Source organism: Caretta caretta, chromosome 4 (genome assembly GCF_965140235.1).
Source record: "Caretta caretta isolate rCarCar2 chromosome 4, rCarCar1.hap1, whole genome shotgun sequence".
NCBI classification, from domain to species: domain Eukaryota; kingdom Metazoa; phylum Chordata; order Testudines; family Cheloniidae; genus Caretta; species Caretta caretta.
In genome coordinates this window covers 32119584-32142567 of record NC_134209.1, presented here as the reverse complement: position 1 = coordinate 32142567, position 22984 = coordinate 32119584, and the positions used below count along the sequence as shown (strand labels likewise).

Genomic DNA, 22984 nt, shown 5'->3' with positions numbered 1-22984 from the left:
ATTGGCATTGACAAATAACTGCCTATGGGATACTCAGTGACTTACAATATACTGAGTTTCCCCCTATTTTATGGTGTTTTCGAACTTTTTGATGCACACTTCAGTTTAAAAAACAGGTATAAAATTGGTTTAACACTATCTTGATGATTTGTTGTTTGCAGGGTCAAGGGGACCAAGTGCATGATGGAACTTCATACAAGGTGTTCAGGATATGGCAAGTAAATTTGCAGATAGCAGTACATCTGGCAGTGGTCAGAATAGGTGGCCACAGAAGTACTATAACATCCTTGGGCATAGAGCTAGATTGGATAAAGATGAAGTCTACTTTCCACGGAAAACAAATCTGCAATCTGAGTAAATTAGCAGGTCGTGTTCCATGCACCATAAAAGTAACCTTGGCTCAGAATGATGTCATGTTTGAATGGCATTTTAGCATCATTCCAGTTGGCCATGTATTTTATAGGGGCTTAGCAACTGCCATATAGCCTAATAAAAAACATCATCGTTTTATTAGAATAACCAATCTGATGAGGCACACTTTCCTGTTTAGAACAGCAATTCTCTACATGTGCATCTCCAGGAAAAGATTTTGGAGCTTAATTCTGTAAGCCTGCTTCTCCTGCTCAGCTTCTCAATAACTATCAGTTATGTCTCTGCCTGCTCTCATCATTCTATCACACACTTTCAGAAGTGTTATCTGTCCTGTTTAGACTGGGGCAACGATCATGTTGCCGGGGGAGAGATTTTCAAAGATGCAAGTTTCAATAATTTATGGGCAAAATTATTTTTATTGTGTGGTTCTCATTCTGACTTTTTCAATGTAGACTCTTCTCTCAAATATTTTGCATTTTAAAGTTAGACGCTAGTTAACTAACAATTAGTTGGTGTCAAGATTCTGCCTCACCAAGTTAAACCACTATATTTAGTCTTCAGTACAAGGGTGCATACATTTCAGGAAATTTATTGCAGGGGTTTTGCCTTACAAACCTCTCAACTCCTTCCCCCAAGATACAGTATGATCATTTTTCAATGACCACAATGCTGCAGCCTAAACAACTTTGATGGATAGGATTCATAGCACTTCATGTTATTAAAAAAAAAAGCATTTCTTTGGGATTGATTTTAACATGCTTCTGTTTTAACTTTCAGTAAACTTCCTCATTTCCTTAGATTTATGATTAATATAATCTATAACAATGTTATATGGTCCATTTAAAATTATATTTGCTTTAACTAGATCACCTATTAGTCTTTTTTTTTAACTGAAAAAAATAAGACATTTGCGTTTTTCTAATGCTTTAAATTCTTCGGGTGTCAATGTCCTTCAATGTATCTAATTATATCAGTCTCATGACAAGATGAATTCTCAATACAATATTCCAGTGCAAAAGAATTATCTACTGTAGCCTGAGCATTTTTAGTGTTATTGTTGACTGCTCTGGGTGCATGCAGTTTTTGTGTTATATTCCATTGCCAAACTGTTTAGAGTTTATTATTATTACATGTCTTTTTCAGAATGCACTGGCTCTAGTTCAGTGGCATTCACATTTTATATTTTTATTGTATACACTTTAGATGCACCTATTACAAATTTAATCTGCTGTATAAGGAGATAGTCTACAAAACATACCTATTTCTATTTAATATTCCTCATATTGTTATTTCTATATTCAGTACAATTTCTCCAAAAATTTGTCAGTCTGTATGTTCTCTATGGATTAAAACTCTCAGTTCTAATTCTTCAGAAGGCTCAAAATAAGCCAGTCCTCTTATACCTAATTGTATCAGTTTGCCAATGGAAATTCCAATGAAAGACCAACCACATGACAACCAGGTTTCCAATAGTTCTGATGTTTCTCAATGTATTTTGTAACCAGATATCAATCTGAATGTTTGAATTAGCAATAAAAGGACTGGACTTGTGGTTTCTGGCTTAGATATGCACAAAGAAGGGCATCATCTGCATGTAACATCAAGTTATACCCCCTGGATCAGAGTTGTATGCCTTGTATATTCAGATATAGCAGTTGCCAGGGGCTCAAGAGCCAAATCAAAAAAGTAACAGAGACAACAGGCACCCGCTTGGAACAACAACAAAAATTAGTCAAAATGTATTGGACACCACAGAAGTTGCACAAGAGAAAGGCTTTATCCTCTGATGTTTATTGGTGCTGTAACACAGGGCTTGTCTACACTTAAAACACTGCAGAGGCACAGCTGTGCTACTGTAGCACTTCAGTGAAGACTCTACCTTTGCCGACGGAAGGGGTTCTACCATAAGTGCAGGTAATCCACCTCCTTGAGAGGCGGCAGGTAGGTTGATGGGAGAATTGTCCTATTGGCCTAGTGCTGTCTACACTGGGGGTTAGGTGGCTTTAACTGAGTCGCTCAGGGTGGATTTTTCACACCCCTGATCCACACAGTTATACCTACCTAATTTCCTAGCGTAGACCAGGCCAAAGCAAAAGAAACCCTGATGCATATGCTATGGGGCTGTCTGTCATTCAGACAGATATGGATAGGGCTGGACACGAGTTAAAATAGTACTCAGCTTCAGCAGATAAACCTCAGCTGAAAATTACATTTTAGGTTATTTACCAGTTAAACTGAATTTAACTCCACCATAAAAACTTTGGTTTTTGAAAGCTGCAGTGATCACCAAGTGCATGACTTTATAAAAATGGAAGAGTCGCCTTATGCCCAGAACAGAGCAGTGGTATTTGAAGATGTCTGAGTTAGCAGCCAAAGAAAAATAGCTTGTTGCTGTAGAGAGCAAATATATGAACACATACAAGTCTGGACCCTGTTTCCAGATACATTTGGATAAAAGCAAAATACTGAGATGGCTCCAAGAATGCTATACGTCTATTCCACCTAACCCCTGCTCCCTTTCTCTCCCGCTCCAGTCCCCTCCCTCACTCCCTCATCTGCCAATTCATGTACGTCTTCTATTCTATGAGTTGCCCCCACCATAACATGTTATGTGTATGTAATATTGTCTAGTTTTGTATTGTCTCATCTAGCAGCTTTGACAAATTGAAAAAGTATAACACTGAATAATTCACTGTCTGTTCTTATTGAGAATCAAACCAATAATTAATTGCAAAATAAGCCAGTGCATGTCAAAAATAGTGCATCAGCAATTTTATCACAAGTTAATCCATATGGACATTGCCCAAGCCCAGGATCTGTACCTTGATCCTAAGGCTGAGCACTATACCCCTACAGCCCCGAAGCCAGATTTACAGTGGTGCTCAGTGTCACCCAGCTCAGCAGTTTCACGCACAAATCTCTAGATACTGTGGTGCCTAGCTGCATTCTCATACCTGAACCAGGTGCTCCTTAAGCACTTGCCTTCCTATGCTTATGTGGCACCTAATTACCCTTAAAAACTGTCAAAAGCATCTAAATGGTGTACTTGGGAACCTAACTGCATCTTTAAGTGGCTAAACATATGTGTATTTCTGGCCCCAGGTCTCTGGCCCTCCCTATGTTGTTGGGAACTGGTCTCATTGGTGATCTTGAGGTGCTTCCTCTGTTCATCTCTCTGTCTGTTGAATACGGGCAGTATCTGGAGCAGAAAGATGATTGAAGCAAGTGAATATAGCTCCCAATACCATAAGAGGGGAATCAGAGAGCAAAATCACTACCAGGTCAGACAATAAAGAAAGGGCAGGAACAAGAGAAAGGGGGTAAACCAATACTAGTCTAATTTAGGAAAAAAATAATGTTCCCAGACTGAGACCAAGCATAGAAAATTGCTCCCTGAAAGACAGGTTTTTGCTACACTTGTGGCCAAGAACTAAGTGACACTATAATGCTGGACATGTATTTAAGCTAAGACATGTGAATGGAACAGAAAAATGTTTTACTGCTGCCCTGGGCAAAGCTGAGCTGTTTATTTTTCAAATGTGAGACTATGATTTCATGATCAGGTTTTTATTCCAATGGCTTTATTTCTAGATAGGAAATAAATGGATCTTGAGTCAGATATTTTGTCCATTATTCACTGGTGCAGCAGAGTAACAGCTACATTCTGTCTAGTTTAGTGTACAGACCAAGTCAACACTTGCCATGATATCCACCAGAGAGCTTTTTATTTGTAGAAATGTATCGGGCCATATCCTCAGACAGTGTAAATCAGCATAGCTCTTTTAACTTCAGTGGATCTGTGCTAATTTACATCAGCCGAGGACCTGGCCCATTATATTGCAGGATCACTGCCTAATCTCTTATTTTTCATAGTTTTCTGAATTAAATAAGACTTAGCTATCCAGCAAACTGACTCTCTGCACTAGCTTTATTTGGAAAAATAAAACAACTCCTGACTTCTTTGTCTAAAGTATTGGAAATAGCCCACTGTTCTTGCTTTCACTACACTTGAATCCAAATTAACCTTGGTAAAATGTAGCCCCTTAGTTAAATGTTCCATTTTCAATGTCTCTCTATGGGCTAGTTTTAGGATTAGTCCTAAGTACAATCCTGTAAAGGCAGCCTTTCTTACCTGTGGGGCACACAGCATTTTACACAATAATCTGCATTTTGAGGATCAAAAAATGCACGTTTTGTCCTGGAAACCCACCGAATTGCCAAAGGTATTTAAAATCTCACAAACTGTATTAGTAGTTCCCATGGGATCTTTACCTTAAGCAAGGGGCTGCAGCAAATGCGAAGGATTAGCAGGAGTGAGAAAATTCTGCAGAGCCTATTTTCTTTTCTAGGTACAACTTTCCCAAGACACCTGCTCTAAGAGAGCCGTGATCTAATGGCATGTGTATCACACAAGTATGCCATTTGTTTTGGAGTTGTTTGTGCAAAATCATATTGTAGCAAATCCTGCCTCCATTTGCATGGTGCTGGAAGGCACAATATTTTTAAAAGCAGTGGAATCATCACAGTTTTCATGCTCGGAATAAGCAGGACACAAGGTTTATGAATGACTCTGCATGTCATGATGTGGTATAATTTGTCCAGAGATGCATGTAGGAGAGTTACAGGGGGTCAGATAAGGGGCCTGGACAATGGCTTTGCAACTACACAGGTGAAAAAAACAAACAAACATACACCTACAAGGAATAAAGTTCACCCTACCTGTAGATCACAAATTTGCTGATTTGGTGATCCAGATTCCAGCCAAAATTCTCTGCTGGTGCAACTCCATGGAAGTTAATGGACTCTGAGGTCAGCAGAGTTATGCCAGGAGAGAATTTGACCCTATGTGCCTGAGACTTCCCTCCACAGGAACTTCTCAGAAGTTAATTGACCTCTGAAACATTGTCATCAATGAATGAAGTACACTAATGAAATAAGGCATCTTTGGGCCCAGAGTTGTTTAAACAGCAGCTGTGGAGGAAAGGAACAATGCTGAACTGCATCGTTTGTCAGATGTCTCATCTACAATACAAAGTTTTGCCACAATAGCTACTTCAACTGGGGGTGGGAGGAGGGGTTTGATGGCGAGAAATCGCACAAACCATGCTGGACAAAAGCCCTTTTGCGGTGATACTAACAAAATACTACTTCTGGTAGTATAACTTGTCGTTGAGGGAGGTGCCAGAAAAATAACTTCTTTTGCCTATATAAGCTGTGTGTCCACTAGGGAGCTTTGCCAGAACAGCTACAGCAGTAGAGCTATGCTAACAAAATATGTGCAGTGTAGGCAAGCCCAGAGGCATGGCCTGGTGGTCTGAATCCAAGCTTCAGAGTTTGGGGCAATTAAGTTCTTATCACAACCATAGAAGACAGTGGAAATCTGCCCATGAAGACCATGGGAAATGCCATTTTGCAGCCTTTTGGAAGGGGAAAGCCAAACAAAATTACCACATCACCAACACCATATACAACATATACACCACCAACAATCATAAGAAAAAAGAATAATCTGACTGGCCACCACAAAGTGGATGAAATCACACGCTTTATCATTACATCTTTAACAAATATCCCATCCACCACAATCTTTCCACTGCTAAGAGGACAGCTATACAGTCCCTGAAATCGAACCACCAGACAGGGATCAAACTAGCTGACAAAGTCCTCAAAAATACTTTAATGAGGCCAACCAACAACTCTCTGACACCAACTACTGTAAAGAACTCAAAGAAGATCCCTACCACAATTTACCCAGGAATTTAAGGACATCATCAAATAATTCCCCAAACCACTCCAAGAGAAAATCTACAAACTCATCCCACCCAGGGACCTTCTTACATGCTTCCTAATATAGACAAACAAGGGAATTGAAGGAGTACTGGAACTCATATAAACCATCCTTAAAACACGGCACAAAGGGTCAGCTTTCTGCAGGACACAACTGACTTCCTTCACAAATTCTGCAACATTAACAAACTCCCTCCAAACACCATCCATGTTCCCACGGATGTCACCTCCCTATACATCAACATCCCTCACAGTGATGGCATAACTGCCTGCCTCACATATTTACAAGGCAATGGAGAACCCTCAGATATCCACCCCGAACACGTTGCCAAACTCATCCATTTCATCCTCACCTATAACAGTTTTACATTCAACAACAAACTCTTTGTCCAAACCATGGCAATAGTTGTGGGTACACAGGCGCTGACTCCGTGGGTACTCCAGGGCTCGAGCACCCATGGAAAAAAGTGAGTGGGTGGTTAGCACCCACTGGCAGCCAGCTCCCCGCTCAACCCCAGTGTCTCATATCCACCGGCAACCTAGCCAATCAACTCCTCCCCCACCGTGATCAGCTGTTGCATGGCGTTTGGGGAAGGGGGTGAAACTGGGCTGTAAGAGGCACGGCGGGGGTGAAGTGGGAGCATGAAGTGGTAGGGATGGGACTTGGGAGACGGGGTGGGGCAGGGGCAGGGCCTGGGGCAGAGCCAGGCTGGGGAGAAGGGTTTGGGGGGGGTGGCGCCTGGGGCAGAGCATGGGTTTGAGCACCCCTGGGGCCCAGAGGAAGCTAGCGCTTGTGCATGGGTATCAGGATGGATCTCTAATAGAACAACATCTTTATGGGCCACCTTGAAGAAGAATTTTTGGACAAATGTACCATGAAACCAATGATACGCCTGACACACACTGATGATATTTTCATCCTCTGGACAGACAGCTTAATATTCCTCACAGATTTCCACCACCAATCCATTAAACTCTCTCTGGAACACTCCCACACTAGCATCAATCAGCTTCAACAATGGAACCCTAGAGACAACTACATACAAGAAACCCATGAGTCAACATACCTACAATCATAGATCCACTAACCACACAATACTCACCAAGAAATCTGTTATCTACAGTCAGGCACTCAGGTACCACAGAATATGCGCCGAAGAGAAAGTCTGGGATACACACTTTAACACACTCAAACCACCTTCACCAAATAAGGACACACCATCGGAAAAGTAGATCACGTCCTGGAATGGGCCACCCAAATACTCCAAGAGAACCTGGTTCAATAGAGAAATAAACCCCCCTCCAAGCGCACACCCCTAGTTGTCCACTACCACCCCACACTGGAACCTGTATGGGGTATCAAACAACACAACCCATACCCAATGGGGGCCATACCCTGAAAGAAATCTTTCCTGAATCCCCTCTGCTGGCTTTCAAACAACCTCCCAGCCTCTCCACACTCATCATGAGAAGCACGATCATCACAGACTAGGACATACCAACTCAAAGTGACACCCGACCCTGCCAGAACAACAGATGCAAAACCTGAGGACATATCTCCACTGCTACAATGATCAATACACCTTTCAAAATCCAGAGATCCTACACATGCCTATCAAAACATGTGGTGTACCTCATCCAGTGTATTAAGTGCCCCAATAACTACTACTTTCAAAAGATGAGCCTGGGAGCTTAAATTTCTAACTTTGCTAGACACTGAAAATCATGGACTGAACAGAGACACTCAATTTATGGATTGTTACAACAAGCTATAACAAACCCCCATCTACTCCCCTCCCACTTCTTTGCTCTCTCTGACTGAAGGGGTATTAACAAGTCACTTCACCTTGAACGGTCCCCTGAAATATGTGTTAACTACTTATGCTAAATGACCTGTTCCATCTTGTATTTAGCTGTGACACTCTGAGTAAGTTTCCCAGACCTGCAGAAGAGCTCTGTGTAAGCTCAAAAGCTTGTTTCTCTCACCAAATAAAGCTGGTCCAACAAAAGATATTACCTCACCCACCTTGTCTTCTCAATGGATCCGTCTGTTTATTAGATACTATTTAGACACTTTTGTTCAGTTCATTAGATCAAATATTCTTGTGCGATACAAATTATTCCTTGAAAGGCAATACCTACTTGCCTTCTTGGTTTAAATACTGACAACACCAAAGAAACCACATTCTGATGTGGGCACTGTAAAATTTCTGTACTGAAAAATGTTTCTGTCATCTCCAGAGTGGTTCTATACCACATACTATATATTATATTGCACAAAATGAGAAAATGGGCATTCAGACCACAAAAACGATTGATTACATAGATAAACTGTCCTAGCAAAAATAATAATAATCAAAGATCAATCTTCAATAACATAGTTTTAAATTAAACCAACTTATTTTTGGTGTTCTCTTGTAACTAAAGAGAGGAAATGGTTTTACAACTCGGAATATATTAATATTTATTCAATTTTTCCATATTACACTGCAGTAAAGCTTAACAGTTCTTTTTAAATGACATCCCCACCACCACAAAATCACAAAAAGTGAAGTTTAAGAACAAGAAAACTACCAGAAAAGTTTTTCAAGAAATAATTGCTTAGAAGACTTAGCTCTCTTGAGCCTAATTCTGGACGTGGTAACTGACTTTCATTATTACAGAAAATATAGTTCCTCCCATACAAAATTCTGTGTAAGAAGTCAAAAACCCTAGTGGAGTACCAATTCAAGTAATGAGCATATTAAGAATGCCCAAATCATCATTACATTAAGGTAATACATCAAATGAAAGGTATTATTTGCAAATCTATCAGAAATTACCTTCCCAATCACACCTACCATGACCTTCAGCTTCTAATAGTCTAGGAGGCATTTGCATCTGATCATTCATAGAAACATTAAGCAAATTATATTCCAAGTTGTTCACTGTAAATCGAACCCATATGCTTTAAATAAAATTGCATACAAAATTCTAACTCCTGACAAAGCACCTTTAAATAATTTTAGGATAAATTCTATGAGTCCTTTACTGTATATGAACTGGATTTGCAACCCAAGCAACCTCTGAAACCTGTCTAAAGGCAATGCCATTTTACAGCAATAGTAAGCAACTGTGCAATGATAAACATTCTTTTGTGGTACATGATGGAAATTATACAGGAAATTGAAACAGTTCAATCATCTTTCATTGGGTTGTCCTAACCAGTCTGAAACTACTCATCTTTTCAAGTTACAAAGAGGGGCCTTCTAGGATGAACTGTCAAACTAGATGCAAAGCTTGCAACAGGATTCCATGGCCTGACAAGCTTACTGCACTGGAGACCAAAGTTCATGTCAGCTCAAATAACACAGTTGCTATTGGAGACGGGTTTCTCTCCAGAGATTTTTAAAAAATCAAAATGCAAAGATGTCAAGAGATCTCTGGTCAAATATAATTAACTTCCTTAAAGTTATGCCTATTCTGTGCACGAAAATAAGCTAACAGTAGCCATTCTTTCTTCAAAGTAAGCTCCATGGGGAAGGTTCTAACAGTCAACAAGGACTCCTTTCTTCAACTTTAACGGCCACATTTTGACAATTTGAGGTTCACATGCAAAAAATTGCTCCCACATTTGTGTGTATGGAACCCACGCACCTTCTGGATGTGGTGTTCTGTCCCATCTAATGGCACCGAGACCACTTAAAGAGAGAGATAAAATGAGTCTGCTCTACAACCTTCGCTAAGAGGCAGTTGGCTTTTAGCTCATGTGGTAGAGGCTCATGCACTAAGTTCCAAAGATCCTCGGTTCCATCCTGCCTGCCGACGACCGGGGTCTGTCAGCTTTACACATATATTTACTGCTCCTACTAAGGACACAGTTTATGCGCAACCAACTTCTTAGCTGCCAAACTGGGTATCTGCACAAGCAAATTCCTAGTTTGCACACAGACTTGCACAAAGGCCTCAGTTCAGAGGAGTATTTAAGTATGTTCTTAACTTTCTGTAAGTAAGCAGTCCTACTGACTCCAGTGGAACTACACACAAACATATAACTTTAAGCATGTAAAAGTCACTTGCTGCATCAGAGCCTAAATGCACTGAAGACGTTAATCAACTCAAGTCACCAATAAAAACCCTTATGAGGTTATTCAAAGCTCTCATGTTACTGCTACATACAAATTTAACATCATCATCACGAAAGGGCCATAAAATTGATATGCCATTTAGTTTGTGGAAAAAACGCAGCCTTCACTCTTAGGTTGGTTGCAGCAAGTCAGAGACAGTCTTTATTCTCAAGCAATTGCAAGGAGGAGAGAGTTCACACTGACAGGGATTCACCCTGTCTAGGCAGGTCTCTCAAAAGATAAACAATTAGGGCAAACATTTATACCTTTTGTTACATACAGTAATGATCAACAGCTGCATTTTGTTTATACATATTCCTTCCTGATATCTTATTTTTCTCAGCAATTTCTGCTATAGTCTACATTTCATTCTTATCTCACACAAGGTCAAACAACATCTCTTACAGTTCTTTCCCACTCGCTTCCCACTCACCCAGGCCCTGCTTTAAGTCTCATGTTAGGACGGTTAGAGTTAGCCTGACTCCTGCTCATTTCAGAGAAAACTAAGAGGCCTGCATCCAAATTCCCTTTATCCCTTTTTCACTTCCACAAGTTCCAGCCACTTGTTATTCAGGACAACACACTAATTCTCTTTGATTATAAACAGGTTTTAACTAAGGCCCAAATATGCAACTGTCAAAAAAAAAAAATCAGCATTTTAATTCTTGGTTACCATCCTAAAAAGTTCTAAAGGAATCTGTTTATTTATGAACTGGTAAATTTTCAGCTAAATGAATCCTTGCTGTCTTTATCCCCATTATAGTTTGAGAGTTTAAGATTATATGTGATCTTCTATTTGTTTACTTTAAAAAATTGTATTAGTCCAATATTTTTCCATAGAAGTATCGTCCTTTAAAAAAGGATCACCTTTGCCCCCAATTAAACAAAGTACTTAAGCACATGCTTAAAAACAAGTCGCATGAGAATACTCATGTGCTTAAAGTTAAGCACGTGCTTCAGTACTTTGCCAAATCAAGGCTTTTGTTTCTATATCCTGGCACTTTCTCATATATTGGTAACTTGTGAATGGATTTCCTTACTGTTTGCATTTAGCAGCAGAATACTGACCCAGTGCACCTGAGGGACATTTCTTACAGCACTGTCCATAGGTGATAGCGTGAGCTTTCAATTGATCGTACGGTCATAGACGTTTAAAGAAAAGTTATTTTTAAAGCATAACTGAAATATTCCAAGTCTAGCTTTCCCTCCCACACCATTTGTTAGACACTTGCAGTGAAAGGGAGGATTCCTCATATCACGATTCTATCTCTGCATCTTCTTGATTTTGATTTTAAAGGATTAAGACTATCTTCAGCATTTCCTACCCAGATAAAAGATTTTTTAGAGTGTTATCATCTGTGTCCATTCAAGAGAGACTGGCTGAACTATCACCATAGCAATACAAAGAGGCCTTGAAAATTTGCACTGAATGTCAAAACATCATTTTTTAAAAAATGTTTTTTTACTACAGATTTAAACAATGGATCCGTGGTATGTTCTCGACCAAATGGGCTTACAAATCTGGGAGGGAGGGATAGGAGAGGGTTGGAGACTGCCTACTTTCATTCCAATTCTTAACTTTTGCTGAGGAAAAAAAAAACCTTTGCTGCACTGCACAGTGTGCTGTGGAGAAGGAGGGGAAAGGACTCAGAGAGAGTAGCTTCTTATTACTCACTTAACACTGATTCCATGCTTCATCGAGGACAGAACATAGGAGAAGTCACAGCCCTTACCCTAAGGAGATGATAACTTACTCCCCTACTAAATGCATCTGGCACAGGAGCAGAGCAATTCTTGGCACTCTCCCAGCCTCAAGACAGGATAGTTAGATGGCCAGAGAGCCTTAAAGCCCTCAGCCCAACTCTATAACTGTGATTAATACCATGTAATAGGGATTGGGGCATATTGTTCTTTTTTTTCTTCTTCTTCTCAGTGAAGCAGAGGATATCACCCCCAGAACTTTCTGAGCAATGACTCCTTATTGCCAGCAAGAAGCCACCTAGGAGCCTGTGCTCAGCTGCTGCCACTCTCTAACCAAGTTCTTAACAAATGCACTTTTAGTGAGGGAAATATTTTGCCTACTGCGTGCAACTCAAATATGATCTAATAATTACCCAGATATGCTTAATGAACAGCTTTCTAATTAAATATTTATGAGCTCCTCCAAAACAAAAATCTTGTGGGGGTGGGAGGGAGATAAAATTGGTCTTTTTATTCCCCCTAGTCCCACTGTATGTCAGCTTAGGAGCTCTTCAAAGATTTTGAACTTTCTGCTATCTTTTCTGGCATGTTCATTTGCTGCTTACAGTAATTACGATAAACAAATACCATATATTATTTTAAAAAGTTAAGCACTTTTGTTCCTAAGACATAACAACAAGGTTAATCAAACATTAGGCAGTTTAAACTGAAGGCCTATTCTTGTTTTGTGTTTCCAGTCTGCATAGACTATGTCCTGCAGATGCTACATGCAGCTTGACTATGGGCCAGATTGACATGCCAGGTCACATAATATAAGTATCTGTCAACTAGTAACTGTTAATATTATAAGCCCTTATCATAGGTGACACCTACGATAGTAACCAAACCAGCAGACAAAGTGGAAGCTATCTGGTTGTTGGATTTCTGGGACACTACAGCTGTCCTCTCAGTGGTAGGGAATGTGTGATGTTTGTTAAGGATTTCAGTGTTTTTTTTTCCCCTGAAGCAATCAATGTAATGATAAAGTGTATGATTTTATCTGCTGTAGGTCATCGAGTTAGAAGATTCTTTTTTCTTTTGGCTTTTGGTGGGGGATAGACATGTTTGTTGTGAGTGGTGTTGTCTTTGTTGTGAAAAAATTCTTCGAGATGGTGAAAGAATTCTCCTTGTTCTCCACATGTTGGTATGAGATCAGGTTCTATGGTGGGGCAGAAGTTCAGTCCCTTGGAGAGTACAGATAACTCAGCTCCAGTTATATGGGTAATCTTGATGAATTGAAGATGTTGTGGGTATCGGGTAGTGTCCATGTGGTGGGTCCTGGTGTCATGGTTTCACCCAGAGGAAGTGTGGGTTGTGGAGTTGCTTTAGTTAGTTCCACTTTTTGTTGTTGTGTTGGATGGCTGTCATGAGGTTGTTTTGTTTTGTTTTTTTGTAATTTGGGGATTCTTGAATGATTTCCAGGTAGGTTTCCTGATTTTTTTCCTTCAAGTGTGTTAGAGTATGTAATGATTTCTTGTTTGAGCTAGTCCCTTCTGGAATATGTGAGGTGCAGGAGGTGGCTCTGCATATTTGAAGCTGTAGGTTGTGGCCAGAAGGATCTAGATGGTGAGTCCTCTGTGGATGGTATGTTGTTTCTTCTATTTCCTCAGGACACAGATGACATGGTTAAGTTTTGCCTCCTTTTTCTTCATGTTGTGGAGTTTCCATTTTACACAGTAAAATTCAATATTTTCCATTGTTTGCGGTGTTGTTGCAGCTGTGTAGATCCCAGGATATTAGAAAGACAAGGTAGATGAGGTAATATCTTTTATTGGACCAACTTCTGTGGGTGAAAATACATGCTTTTGAGCTTGCACAGAAGTCTTCAGGATCTGTGAAAAGAACTGAGTGTCACAGCTAAACACAAAGTGGAACAGATTGTTTAGGATAAGGAGTTAACACATATTGTAAGAAACCATTCAAGGATCATCCACACGTACTTATACAGATCCGGTAATCACCCCAAACACACCAAGAACTTTCTTGTCTACAGTCAGGCACTCAGATACCACAGAACATGATCCAAGGAAAAAGTCTGAGATACATACCTTAGCATACTTAAAACCACCTTCACCAAACAAGGACACTGCATCCAAGAAGTAAATTGCATCACGAAATGACCCACCCAAATACCTTGAATGAACCTGCTTCAATACAGAAAAAACAACAACCTCCAACTGCAACCCCCTAAATACCACCTACCACCCACACTGGAACCCTTATAAGGTATCATTAAACCTCATATTCTTTCCTGAACCCCCTCTTCTGGCCTTCAAACAGCTCACCAAGCTCATCATTAGAAGCAAGTTCCCCACAGATCAGGACACACCAACTGAAAGTGGCACCAGACCCTGCCAGAACAACAGATGCAAAACCTGAAGAAATATCTCCACTGTTCAAATGATAAATAACCCCCACAACACACCTTTCAAGATCCATGGGTCCTACACATGCCTATCACAACTTGTGGTGCACCTCATCCAGTGCACTAAATGTCCTAACAACAACTATTTGGGTGAAAGAAGACCACCATCACTACCCTCTCGAACAAACTCACACAGAAAAATGATGAAAGACAAAAACACTGCATCACCTGTGGGCAAACCCTTTTCACAAAATGATCACTTCATATCTGACCTCTCAGTCCTTGTCCTCAAAGGAAGACTGCACATCATCTTAAAATCATTAGTCTGGGAGCTTAAATTCATAACTTTGTGAGATACTACAAATCGTGGACTGAATAGAGACCCTGGATTTATGGCCCATTACAACAATCCATAACCCACTAATTCCCTCTTTTGTCCTATGACAGTGGGGGTGTTAACTGCTCGCTTCACTTTGAGCGGTCTCTTACAATATGTGTTAACTCCTTATGCTGAGCAATTTGGTCAACCTTGTATTTAGCTGTGACACTCTGAGTGCCTTTCCCCGACTTGAAGAAGAGCTCCATGTAAGCCCAAAATCTTGTCTCTTTCACCAACAGAAGTTGGTCCAATAAAAGATATTACCCTAACTACCTTGTCTCATTTATATTATGACACATTTTACTTGGTACTTATAAATACAGAGCATCCATTCCTAGCCTTAAAAACATGTAGCATACTTTCCCATTAAGTATGTTCACCTTATGGTCTTCTCAACAAGGCCATTTTTATAGCCGCATTTGCATCTGTCATACTACACAACTGCCTCGCATCATTATTGAGGAACACACCCTCTTTCAACAGCACTTGGTTATTTATTTCAATTTTATTTACACCTATACACACCCAAAACATTTTCAGAAAGACATAGAAAGTGTGCACCCAAGATACTGTTAAATAGACTAACTCCTACATTCTATTCAGAAAACATCATCTATAGTTTAGTAATCCCAGATTTTACAATCTAAAGCCTTGAATCTGCAAACTGCTCCATATAAATAGAATAATTCAGACATGCAGAGTTGCAATGAAGAAGTCAGTGTGGTTCTGTATGGTGACAGGAGCCTGACAATGCAAAACCAATTTGCAGGCTTGGCATCTAAGAGGGACACAAACAGAAGACACAATGGGATATCTAGATGCAGGAACACATTATTGGGTTTGGGTTTTTCCCCCCATTCTAATTTCTCAATTAGTGGCCCTCATAGAAGAAGAAAATTTTAAAGGAGATGTTGAATGAAAAGAGGGTTGTAGCCTCATGAATGGCGATGGAAATGATAAAAAGAAAAGGAGAACTTGTGGCACCTTAGAGACTAACCAATTTATCTGAGCATAAGCTTTCGTGAGCTACAGCTCACTTCATCGGATGCATACTGTGAAAAGTGTAGAAGATCTTATTATATACACACAAAGCATGAAAAAATATCTCCTCCCACCCCACTCTCCTGCTGGTAATAGCTTATCTAAAGTGATCACTCTCCTTACAATGTGTATGATAATCAAGTTGGACCATTTCCAGCACGAATGCAGGTTTTCTCACACACACCCCCCGCCCGCCCACACACACACACACAAACTCACTCTCCTGCTGGTAATAGCTTATCCAAAGTGACCACTCTCCTTACAATGTGTATGATAATCAAGGTGGGCCATTTCCAGCAGAAATCCAGGGTTTAACAAGAACGTCTGGGGGGGGGTAGGAAAAAACAAGGGGAAATAGGCTACCTTGCATAATGACTAAGCCACTCCCAGTCTCTATTCAAGCCTAAGTTAATTGTATCCAATTTGCAAATGAATTCCAATTCAGCAGTTTCTCGCTGGAGTCTGGATCTGAAGCTTTTTTGTTGTAAAATAGCAACTTTCATGTCTGTAATCGTGTGACCAGAGAGACTGAAGTGTTCTCCGAATGGTTTATGAATGTTATAATTCTTGACATCTGATTTGTGTCCATTTACTCTTTTACGTAGAGACTGTCCAGTTTGACCAATGTACATGGCAGAGGGGCACTGCTGGCACATGATGGCATATATCACATTGGTGGATGTGCAGGTGAACGAGCCTCTGATAGTGTGGCTGATGTTATTAGGCCCTGTGATGGTGTCCCCTGAATAGATATGTGGGCACAGTTGGCAACGGGCTTTGTTGCAAGGATAGGTTCCTGGGTTAGTGGTTCTGTTGTGTGGTATGTGGTTGCTGGTGAGTATTTGCTTCAGGTTGGGGGGCTGTCTGTAGGCAAGGACAGGCCTGTCTCCCAAGATTTGTGAGAGTGTTGGGTCGTCCTTCAGGATAGGTTGTAGATCCTTAATAATGTATTGGAGGGGTTTTAGTTGGGGGCTGAAGGTGACGGCTAGTGGTGTTCTGTTATTTTCTTTGTTAGGCCTGTCCTGTAGTAGGTGACTTCTGGGAACTCTTCTGGCTCTATCAATCTGTTTCTTCACTTCCGCAGGTGGGTATTATAGTTGTAAGAATGCTTGATAGAGATCTTGTAGGTGTCTGTCTCTGTCTGAGGGGTTGAACCCCTCTGTCTGAGGGGTTGTATCGCAGAGCTTGGCTGTAGACGATGGATCGTGTGGTGTGGTCAGGGTGAAAGCTGGAGGCATGTAGGTAGGAATAGCAGTCAGTAGGTTTCCGGTATAGGGTGGTGTTTATGTGACCATCGTTTATTAGCACTGTAGTGTCCAGGAAGTGGATCTCTTGTGTGGACTGGACCAGGCTGAGGTTGATGGTGGGATGGAAATTGTTGAAATCATGGTGGAATTCCTCAAGGGCTTCTTTTCCATGGGTCCAGATGATGAAGATGTCATCAATATAGCGCAAGTAGAGTAGGGGCATTAGGGGACGAGAGCTGAGGAAGCGTTGTTCTAAATCAGCCATAAAAATGTTGGCATACTGTGGGGCCATGCGGGTACCCATAGCAGTGCCGCTGATCTGAAGGTATACATTGTCCCCAAATGTAAAATAGTTATGGGTAAGGACAAAGTCACAAAATTCAGCCACCAGGTTAGCCGTGATATTATTGGGGATAGTGTTCTTGACGGCTTGTAGTCTATCTTTGTGTGGAATGTTGGTGTAGAGGGCTTCTACATCCATAGTGGCCAGGATGGTGTTGTCAGGAAGATCACCGATGGACGGTAGTTTCCTCAGGAAGTCAGTGGTGTCTCGAAGGTAGCTGGGAGTGCTGGTAGCGTAGGGCCTGAGGAGGGAGTCTACATAGCCAGACAATCCTGCTGTCAGGGTGCCAATGCTGAGATGATGGGGCGCCCAGGATTTCCAGGTTTATGGATCTTGGGTAGTAGATAGAATATCCCAGGTCGGGGGTCCAGGGGTGTGTCTGTGTGGATTTGATCTTGTGCTTTTTCAGCATTCAGAAATGATGTTTGTGTAGATGATAGAGTGAAAAAAATGTAGGGAGACAGGAGAAAGAAATGAAAGGAGCATTAAGAATGGTGCTCCACAACACTCAGCCTTTACACCTTAATCCTCCCAGTAAATTGTAGCCTTGTATTTTATTTCAAGTGAACTTAGCAATGCTGTATTACACCACCATGGGTTCGGCTCCGGTGGCTACAGTTTCAAGCTCAACAAAGTGAAAGCCACTTTTGATACCTGCTTCAGATTCAGAGCATCTAGGAACACACAAAGACCAAGGATAGTGACCACACATACATTCAAAAGTACAAGATCTAGGCCATGTCCACACAAGCAAAAACACACCCCTGAGTGACAGAAGTTTTGCCAGGATAAGCGCTCGTGCGCACAGCATTATGTCGGTGGGAGATGCTCGCCCGCTAACATAACTCCTGCCGCTCACTGAGCTGGTACTGAGTTGGTATGTCGACGGTAGACTCTCTCCCATTGGCAGGATGCGGCTACACGAGCACGCTTACAGCAACAGAGCTGTATCAGTACTGCTGTGCCACTGTACGCTTCTAAATATAGACATGGCTCTCATCTGTTTTACAAGTTTTATTAAAGTTACAATTTAGGTTATGATTACCCATGCATACAAAAATCCTCTAAAGACCTATGCACAAGTTACAAATATAGTTATACTGACATCCTGAACAATATTCTTAGGGTCTGATGCATGCCTTGCCAATTAATCATCGGTAGAGGGATGATTCCTGCTAGTTTTCCCCTAAATAATTAATTTTATCTAATTTGAGAGCCCTCCTTTATCTTTATGATTCTGACTACTCCAACATTCTGTGCATGTGCATGGAGGTGTCCATCCTCTTTTTCCTCATTTGTATTGTGCTCCCCAAGAATATTGGGGCACTCCATTTTCCACAGGTTGTTTGTGGTTCCTTTTATTCTCATTAGCAGTTACACAGATCGTCACGTTTTTCTAACACATGGCCTAACCGCAGAGTGCACTATAGGGTATCTTGTAATAAAAAATTAATCTTGCCTTTAATTTTTCACAATACCACTCATTGGCACATCTTTTCTCATAATTTTGTGGCATAGGCTCATTCTTTCATCACTTATGTCAAAGATTTCTTAAATCTATGGCCTGGTATTGCTAAAATGACATTTTACAGGCCTCAGCTTGTAGGCTTTGCGATTCAGACCGAGTTACTTAGATACCTAATTCACACTTACATCTAAATACTGATCAGTCTCATACTTCTATAATCCTACAACTTAAATCTATTTCACATACAATGATTATATATGACATGACATGTTAGTTAATCATAACATCACACAATAAATGAATGATAAAATTAAGTAATTGGCTCCAAAGTGCTTCGAAAATTTCAAGATAATTTACTGAAATCTTAATCAAAGATGTGCTCAGCAGTTCTGGAGAGGTGTTTCACTCCTTCCCCCCGGTATAGTTTGGTAGATGTATTAGTACAAATATACTAATAAAAAGTGATAGTATCTGCTTTTGATTCATGTGGATATATTCAAATATGTTTCAGCAATCACAGTGCAAGAGGTGCACATTTTGAAGTATGCAAACCTCTACAATATCAGAGGTCAGAGCTTGTTACGGAGACCTTCGTGTGCATGACACCAGAGAAATTTATATGATTGCCAGGGTTTTTTTTGAAAATATTGCCACTGTGTTTTGAAGGGTAAAAAAAACAGACTTGCTAATATCAATTAGGTGAAAGAAAAAGTCAACCAGAAAGCATCATTCACTCCTTGAGCACATACAGAAATTGCCTTAGACCAAATCCACAAGAGATTACAAAGGTGAAACTGCAGATCAAATTTGTATGGGAGAAGGTAGATCAAAGAACAAACAAAGGTTTGCCTCTCAGTGCAGAGAAAATACAAATTACTGTAGTGTTTCAGCCTGAAGACTCTAGATCCCAGTCCAAAACTTTGAGTGCTAAAACCTTCTTCAAATACTTCGTATTCAGAGAGGTACAGAAGGATATGATGCAGAATCATGTTGCTAAAATACTACAACACACTATATAAAAATACGTTCCAATATTCGACTGAATGTAATAATAGCAAAAGTAATGCCTATTATATAGCTAATCATTTAATTATAGATAGATTCACAACAAATGACTTATCTCAGATGTGGAATACATATTACAGTTGGATACAGGCCTGAGCCACGGAGCTCAGATCTTGATCTGGATCTGAATTCAAACTACCTATGTAGGTTAGAAGGAATGGGGATGGACAGACGTCAGATCTGTTACTCCTTGCGATAAAATAGAAAGAGTGCAGATATTTCTAAGTTTGATCCTGACTTACCACATTGGAATCTAGGTTGAGGATCTGATTTCTAACTTCTTAACCTTTCAAAGTTTGCTAGTGTTCAGACTAAGGTTTTGTGGAAATAGAATTTCTGATAATAAATATCCAAAATTAAGTTTCCTTACCGTCTGCTGAACTGAAGATAAGGACTTTAATGCAGCCCAAAGATCTATCCTTGAGTAATGATGGTTGATATTATAGAATCCTAAATTATCTTTAAAATTACCTGGTGCATTTTAAAATGTATAGCCTCCAATTTTAACTGCAGTGCTTAGTCACTGCACAAAGCATTTTCTTCTTTTCATGAAAAATGTGTCTTTTCCATTCTCCAAGGACTCAATTGTTAAGGAACAACCATCCTGCCTGGTATTGCAAGATAAATGCTCCTACCCATGCTGTGGTTATGTTTCTCATCCAAAGCAGTGGTGCAAGATATCAAACTACAGTGTGTTTAATTTAATAGGATTTACTTGGAAGCCCACTACTACACTCCTGAAGTTGCCATCATACCTTACATCAAAGCAGTAAAAACAGTCACTGAAAAATACTGAAATATAGAAGTAGAGCAAAGCTTTTAGGAATGAATGGTCTTTATACTATCAATTACTGAACAGAAAGATTATGCAAGTATTAAGAATTATTTATATAGAAATAAAGAACAATAATAAAACTCTTTAAAAATCTATTTCCTGGGATATGAATATCCATTGCCTACCTCACAATGAAGAACCACCTGATTACCTCAACCACAGGAAGGTGTTTACTGTTAAGCAAAAGAAACCTACCCAGCCTCAGGCCAATTTCTGCCCTCAGCTATATAATCAGAAATCTTGGTGAAGTGGAAAGGAATTGCTCATGCGTATCTAAGGGCACAATTTGGTTTTGCTGCTTAAATTGCAATGGAAATGAATATTTTAACAATTCACTCACCGTTTGGCCACCTCAGGCATTTTTGGCTCTTCTTTTTTCTTTGCTTCCCCGGGTGGTTCTATAGGCGTAAGTACTACGGCAGCACAGGAGACGATGGACTGATATGAATCTTCCCGGCAAACTGTGAAGATAAAATATTTTGAGTATTACAAAGCACACTCAATGTCAATTTAAAATTATATATATATATTTGTCAAGACTTTCACAAGATGATGAAAAAAAAACAAATAATTTATCAAACTCTGATTGCCATAACATTTTCACAATAACTGTAGGCCAGGTTTTGTCATCTTTATGCATTCAAATAGCATTTTCTTCTTGCCAAAAGCCCTAAATATTTCAGTACGATTACTTGTGTGCAAGGCGCAACTTCAGAGTGGCAGAATCTGACCCTGGATTTTTTTAATATTTGTCATGTCAAAAGTGATGGAAGAAGCAAGACTTAGATAAAACAGCACACTCATACAAACCTCCCCTTTTCAAAACTTCACACCAAACAAGAAAACGACTCTTTTTTGCGGGTAGAGATTTGAGAAAGTTTGGTTAGTTATTTGCATGTAACCTCCATGGATTTTAATTTTATTCATTATCTACATTATGGTAGTGCCTACCAGAGCCTGATGGTGACAGGAAACTTTCGAATGTATCGTAAAACAGGATAGACCCAGCCCTGCCCTGAAGACCTAACAGTCCTAACAGGAGACAAACAGATGGTGACGGTGAAAAAGGAGCTCAAGTGACTCGCCAAGGATGATACAGCAAGGCAACTACAAAGCCCAGAATAGACCAGGTTTTCGGCCTGATCTACTGGACCACACTGTTTGTCAATTGTTTCTTAATAGGGATTGCTCAAATATTCCAGTGCAGGATGAGGCCACCCAGACTGTATTTAAAATGGGAAGCATGCCAATTTACCTGATCTGAGGATCTTGCCAATGACCGCCAACAAAAGAAGTCTGTACAATAAATGGCCTCTTACTAACATACTAAACTATAATTGTTTCAAAAATGATCAGATCTAATACGTGAGAGTCACTGGTAATTTCGTACTAAAGCGGTCACCACACACTGCAACGCATTGAGGAAGATATAGATTTCCTTTGCAGCCAAGGTCTACATTTATGAGCTGAAAAAAAGGTGGAAGTAAAATCTGGTGTATTGTACAAAGTGCAGCAGCTTCTTATAGAATAGTTACATAATTGTGAAATATATCATGCATGAGCAAGAAAGCACAGAACGAGGTGGCCCATTTTTTAAGCAATGAGTTACTTTCATTGTTGTCTATAAAAAGAAAATATTAATGGATCAAGGATGACTGACAACTATCACTAAAAGCCCCTGCCGGGCCGGTTTGTTTACCTGCCGCATCTGCAGATTCGGCCGATCGCGGCTCCCAGGGGCCGCGGTTCACTGCTCCAGGCCAATGGGAGCTGCTGGAAGCGGCGCGCGCTGAGTGACTTACTGGCTGCTGCTTCCAGCAGCCCCCATTGGCCTGGAGCAGCGAACCATGGCCACTGGGAGCCGCAATCGGCAGAACCTGCGGACGTGGCAGGTAAACAAACTGGCCCGACCCGCCAGGGGCTTTCCCTGCACAAGCAGCGGAACAAGTTTGGGAACCATCGGTTTAAAGGAAAGGGTTATGGCAGGCTTAGAACCTAGAACTAATTGATATATATGGGCTTGATCCAGCACCCATTAAGTCTTTCCATTGAATGCAGCAGGTTTTGGATCAGGCCCTCCAGTACATCCTCGTGGGCTACCTAATTTCTCTTCATTGCTGAGCTTCTCAGGAGTAATGGAGCAAAACTCTTATGACCAATTTGCATGGAAACAGGCCACTGAGAATATATTTATGATTCTATTGGTGAGAGATGCCAATATTTTATTGCCTGTGAA

At 40.4% G+C, this 22984-nt stretch overlaps 1 protein-coding gene across 7 annotated transcripts in view; it reads right to left on the bottom strand.

The window, feature by feature from the left end:
- The window catches only part of CCSER1 (coiled-coil serine rich protein 1), a 1092378-nt gene that overhangs the window by 783711 nt on the left and 285683 nt on the right, over nt 1–22984 (bottom strand). For all 7 annotated transcript variants that reach the window (XM_048846959.2, XM_075127522.1, XM_075127524.1 and 4 more), the window contains exon 5: nt 21089–21209. In XM_048846959.2, the coding sequence (XP_048702916.2) occupies nt 21089–21209 (121 nt within the window). The remainder of the gene's footprint in view (nt 1–21088; nt 21210–22984) is intronic.